The sequence below is a fragment of the Gracilinanus agilis genome, chromosome 3 (assembly GCF_016433145.1).
Source record: "Gracilinanus agilis isolate LMUSP501 chromosome 3, AgileGrace, whole genome shotgun sequence".
NCBI lineage: Eukaryota > Metazoa > Chordata > Mammalia > Didelphimorphia > Didelphidae > Gracilinanus > Gracilinanus agilis.
The window spans coordinates 213,947,524-213,953,948 of record NC_058132.1 but is presented as its reverse complement, the minus strand read 5'-3'; the positions used below and the strand labels follow the sequence as shown (position 1 = coordinate 213,953,948).

At 34.5% G+C, this 6,425-nt stretch overlaps 1 protein-coding gene across 1 annotated transcript in view; it reads right to left on the bottom strand.

Annotated features, from left to right (window-relative positions):
- The window catches only part of SATB2 (SATB homeobox 2), a 234,964-nt gene that overhangs the window by 131,309 nt on the left and 97,230 nt on the right, over positions 1-6,425 (bottom strand). The window contains exon 6 of the mRNA XM_044669668.1: positions 1,906-2,008. Coding sequence (XP_044525603.1) covers positions 1,906-2,008 — 103 coding nt within the window. The remainder of the gene's footprint in view (positions 1-1,905; positions 2,009-6,425) is intronic.

The following is a 6,425-nucleotide window of genomic DNA, read 5'->3' as shown; positions in this document are numbered from 1 at the left end:
TGGTTTCTCTTTCTCTCTCTCTCTCTCTCTCTCTCTCTCTCTCTCTCTCTCTCTCTCTCATTCCTTCCCTCCCTCCCTCTCTGTGTCTCACTCACTCACACACTCATGCATCTGTGCACACACACGCACACACTGTGAAACAACAAGGACTAAGTACATCGCTTTGAACAGTATGTGTACACAGTGTCTGGCAAACTCTTCAGGTTTGGATCCTTGACCCCTTGATTGAAATCAAGGTCTCATTCTGATTTTACTACACTCAAAGTTTTAACTGTGCACTTACTAACTAAAAAAAGAGGGTGAGCTTAAAGAATTGAATGTTCTAAGAAAGAAAGGAAGAAAGTGGAAGATGCACAAAAAAAAAAAACCACTTGGAATTTGTAGTGGCAACTATGAGAACACTACAGTGAAGGGCTCCCAGTCCCTCTAAAACTGGCATTACACCCTGGTCTATTGAAATAGGAAGCTCATTGCAATTTGCTTATAACAGCAAGTAAATGTGATCTATCAAACGACCTTGAAACTACATAACTCTTTTGATTTTTAGCCAAGAGGATATGTTGAAGCACTTAAAAAAATTCCCTTAAAAAAACTTGGAGATAACATTTACAAAAAGAAACACTTGTGAACCACACAATAATGAGAAGAAGCTATTCATTTTTGCTGCATAAGGGTGAATATTAATAACACCATATAGAAAGTACTCAAACCAGAAAAGAGTCCTAACGATTTTTGAATAGGTTGAAAAGAAACATATCAATTCAATTTCAGAGTGCTTAATTTCCCATATGTAGTTCAACACCTTGTCTTTCTTCACAAATATAGTTCAAATAGATGAGTGTTCTTTCCATACAATTAAAAGCATATCCATAGCATTATACTTCTTAAAAGATGATCTTGTAAATAAGTACAAAAATGTTTACTATCCTATAAGAATTATTTTACAAGTTTATCTTCCCTAAAAAGGTCTCTAGGTTGTAAAACAAATTCATCAATTGTTTCTACTCACCCATCATAAACTGGCATTTGCTCTGACATAGAGGATTAGTTAGCTGGTGATAAGGCAGTATTTACAAATACATAAAATGTGGAAAGGATTAATAAGCACTAAATACATGCATATTGAAAAATAGAACCTTTTAGCATCTATCTTCTATCTTAAAAAAATCTCTCAGCATGCAGGGAACATTAAATGTATTATCATCACACATGTGCTCACCGGCATTTTCTAATACCCCTAAAATTTTTATAAGAAAAGTTTTAAAATGAAAATATATTTTAAAAGGCCTGGCACTTCCATAATGTGAAAAAAGCCTATTTGGGAGGATCAAAACCTATTTTGCAGTTATTTACAAATAAATATAATACTATTACCTGGCCAAATTCTACCTGATATACATCAAAATCATTCCAATAAGTCCAGCAGTATTAAACAAGTACTAGTCAGACAAATGTATGGTATTCATGAACAAAATCTAGTAAAATATTTCTATATCCTATGAAAAATTTTAAATCCTCTAATATTTCATTTATACATATACACATATAAATATCTATATTTATTTATACATACACATATAAATACCTACCTACATAGATAGATAGAGAAATAGATAGATAGGTATTTTACAGGTGACTATTCTGTGTAAACTACAAACTAAACAAAATGCAACAGGAGAATTTTATTTAAACTACTTTTTATTCTCATATACTTTGATTTTAAATACTGAATTTAGGTCGCAGTAGAGAAATATTTAAATATCCTCTTTTATGAGAAATTACATATATGGTACTCTATTTTAATCTCTTAGGGGCTGAATATTAGCACTAATTCCAAAGAATCAACAATCCATTTGCCTAAGAAAGGTTAAAAAAAAGACTTTAGAAACAATTAAGGTTAATTACCTTTAATCTTCTTGTACTTTTTATACCATCTCCCAAACTCCTGGCACTTGGTTGCTGACACATTGGCATAATATGTGCTATTTACAATGGATGAAATCATGCTCTAGAAAAGAGAAAAAAATATTTTTCAAAACATTCTAAAAAATCTTTCAATGACATTGAAGGGCACAGTGTATTGCTCACACCAGACATTCCTTATGACTTCTAAATCTAAAACAGTCTCACCAAAAATATCAAGTTTATTTCCTTTTTCCTTTTATCAGGCACAATTATCTGAGCTCCTTCCTAAAGTGGAAAGAAAGGGGGAATGCCTCTAGACTTAGGTGAATCTCTCAGCTTATATTTGAATAGTCTTTTCTCCAAAAAAACCTACTCAGAGGCAATCTCATACTGAGGGATAGACACAAAGATTGAACACAATGGGTGAGAATAATTGTGACTTGGGAAGCAGATTATAAAGGTAAGATGAGATGCTCCAGCATGCATAATCCAAATAATGCCTTTCAGATGTTTTCTGTTTCGCTTCCAACTGCAACAAGACCACACAGCCAAGAATCTGAGAACATTCGTGCTACTCACTGCAGAACAACAGTTAGGCAAATAAGTTAAATTAATATAATTTATAGAAACGTGTGATTAGTACTTGGGTGAAAATTCACCAAACAAAAAAGTTAACGATACTATTTAGGGTATATTTAAACTAAATATAACACTGTATAGTTTCAACCATACAATCTGAAACTTTCAGATTACTCTGTTCCCTTGCCTCTACCATGCCTACCCATTCTCCCACCTTTCAAATTTTCCATTTTACCAATCAATTTATTTGTAATTGCTGTTTGATAGTATTTAGAAAGAGAAGATAAACATAGCCTGATTCTGAGACCTCAAATGACAAAATAAAATAATTATTTTACATTTAAGAGGAACTTTTTTACCTTTAGAGAAATATATGCAGTTAGCATGAATGTATTAGGGGCATGAATATTTGAAAAAAGGGAAAGAACTGTGCCAGTTTTCAATTTAAAAACCTGATTGGCTATGTAGTTTGTGTGTGTTTTAGTTTAGTGTTTTTTTATTCTGCCAGAGCTAGAGTATTTTTATCAATCATATGTGGACATAAACCAAGAAGTCAAATGAATCACGTAAAGCTTTTACATCTTTTTTTTTAATCACATCTTTCAGAAAAATCATCCCCAGACATTCAGGAGTTTAGAAAAACCTCAGAATGTCTGATGACATTTCTACATCGTTCTAGGGATAAAGGGGATTCCAATAAATCAAGACAATGGCAAGTGATTTACCAGGAGATTCAAACTCCAGCAGTTCTTAGTAAGCTGACATTCAAAACACTGCCCCTTTGCAAGATTGGGCTCACGAGTCTCTCATTCTATCCTGGCATCATTTTTTAAAACCTTATATTTGCTCTTGGCTTCTGCTCCCTGCTTGGCCCAGGGTCTTACTCTAGTACAACCCCAAGTGACTCTCACTTTTCTCTGACTTCATGAGGCTCTGAGGCTTTTCTTTTCTTTTTTTTTCTGGTGCTATATTTTAAAATAAGTTCTTGAATCCACCAAAACTAGCCCCATTCACTGAATTTTTTTTTCCTTGTTCAACATAGCAGATGACTACCATCTCCCTGATGCTATTGCTTTTCAGCTATCATGCAGAGAACAGATCCCTTGATAACAATTTCCAAAAAGTAAGCCTCTATTAAAGAAGATACAGCGTGATAAGTCGATCTGTTCATCCCAGAATTTGAAGAGGCCAATCTAAAACAAAATGTTATCTAACTTTAAGTTATATGATTGTGATCTTCCCAACTACGTAATAGCATTATTCTTTAGCACCCTAAGTACAGAATGCTCCTTTGTTGGCCATTAAGCTGGCTGGTAAATTTGTCTCATAGCCCTCTTACCCTGTTTGTAAGCTTAGACCTAGCATAGCACACTGAAAAGAATCCAGAACGAGGAATATGTGGATTTGAATTTTATTTCAGACTCTTCCAAGAATTTGCAATATGACCTTGAGCATGTCATTAACCATCTCTAGGTATTAGTTTCAAAAAATGAGAGCATTTTGGTTAGACAATCAAGCTCTAATCCAGGGTTAATATTCTAAGAGTTTATGAGTCCTTCTCTTCTGATGTGCTGTTCTGATATAGGAAAATCAATCAACAAAGATATATTAATTGCCTACTATGCACTGGCATTTACAACTAGCAGAGAATGAAACAATCTCAAGTAATAATAAGCCTACTTTTAACAGTGGAGATAACAAGAACATATAAAGATCATTAAGATTACTTTAGAATAACTAGATAGATGAAAGGGAATTGAGTACATCTCAAATTGTAGAAAAAGTATTATTAAAGTTTTCATTTGAAAATTATCTCAAAGTAGATGAAAGTTTCCATGCAAGCAACAGGGAAAATGCCTTTGTGATACTTCTGTTTTGTTCTTTTTCAGGTTTATTCCCTCACCCAGGTCTCTGATAGCTAGCTGATGTTGGGCAACCCCCCTTCTCAGTGCTACCCAATTATTATTGTTATTGCTGTTGTTGAGCTATTCAGTCACATCCACCTCTTTGTGTCCCCATTTGGTGTTTTTTTGGCAAAGATACTAGAGTGGTTTACCATTTCCTTCCCCAGTTCATTTTACAGATGTGGAAACTGAGTCAAACAGGTTTAAGTGATTTACCCAGGGTTACACAGCTAGTGTTTGAGGCCAGATTTGAACGCAGGAATATGAGTTCTGGTTGAATGTGGTCATCTGGCAAGCAGGGGAATATACACCTTTAGCAGGACTCATGATTGAGAATCAAGACCACTGAGCTCAGATATATGGCCAAGTACTCTAGAAAACAACTCAAAGCCAGAGCGGGGGGAGGGAGATACCTCAGGCCTCACTTAGAACCATATCTGTATCATTCTAAACCTCAACTCCATATTACACTCACTGTCCATGATGCACCTTTCCTTCTATTTGTTGACTACCCCTGCTTCCTTCCTGTTTTGGCCTTTAATTGTGAGTCACCTAATATCAATAGATTTTTTATTATAGGGAAAACAATGAGCATGCTTCTGACTGGTCTATAATTAAAGTCCCAGTACTGGAGACATTTTACACACCTCATTGAAAAGAAAGGGATGGGTTAACTTTACAAAAAATAAACTGCTCATTTTTCCCAGCTTATTATTTAGTAGCTGATAATAAACTAGTGTCCATCTCTGCTAGAACAGAATAAAAAGAAAAAGATTTAAAGTGCAGAGTAAAGGAATTAGATTAAACATGAAGAAAATTTTCCTGACAATAAGATTTTTTGAGATACTAGGAAGTCTTTTCCAAAAAAAAAAGGCTAGGGTTGCTTCTTTTCAACCTATCTTTTAAAGACTGCATAAACATGTTTGGGAAAGTATCATGAAGATAGAGGAACAAGCTAGGTGACTTTCCAGACTCTTTTCTGCCACATTATTAGGTTTAAACATGTATGAATTGGCCCTAAAATCCACTGTACATTTTTTCATTAGTTGAATCCAGTTGAGTGGAACTTTACTATAAATGCATTAAGGATCCATCCTGCAGAACTATCTTAATGATATAAACAGGAATTTTTCTTTTAATAACTTTTAGTCACTAGCTCATATTTGAAGAAGCCAAGACAAAGAGACTTTATGTCAAATTCTGTTCTTTAGAGGTCCAAAGTTCCATGTTCAGTGTTCCCTGCAGTTTTTCCCTGACACTCACTTTCAGTTAACAGCAACAAACTTTCTCTTGTCCCTGTATATAACCAGTATGGTGGAACATACATTTTATGCCTACTATCTGAAGTCTAAGGCTGGTGAATTGCTTAAGCCTTAAGCCTGGGAATTCTGAACTGCAATTGGGTTCAAATGAATCAGGTATTTATACTAAGCCAATACCAATATGGTAAGCCTCTGGGTTGGAGGGTAGAAGGTGATCAGGGTGCCTTAAGAGAGATAAACTGGTCCAGTTTAGAAATGGAGTTCAAAATTCTCATAGCAATCAATTGTGGGATAGAACCTTTCAATAAATGCCACATAACCAAAATGGGCAAGATAAAGAGATGCAGGAGAAAGAGAGAGAGAGAGAGAGAGAGAGAGAGAGACAGAGAGAGAGAGATACAAAATGATCATATAGACATTTAAACATATTTATATACACATAGATATATTACACATACTCACATACATTCATGCACACACACAAAGGGGCCTACCACAAAGCCATTCTTCAGAACTTCTACACTGAGGAAAATAGCAAATGATGATTCTAGCATTAGTAATTAATGAAATAGATTTTCACATCTAAATAAAATGTTCTTCTAATAACCTCAAATTACTTTACAAATTAGTGTATTTAATGAATATTTACTAACCCACAGGATATATGGTCCCTCTGATAATGAGGAGTGATATTGATCTTAAAAATTAGAATACAAACACAGAATGAAGAATCCTTTCCGAGGCCAAATAGAACTCCCAGGCCATTTGTTCTCTG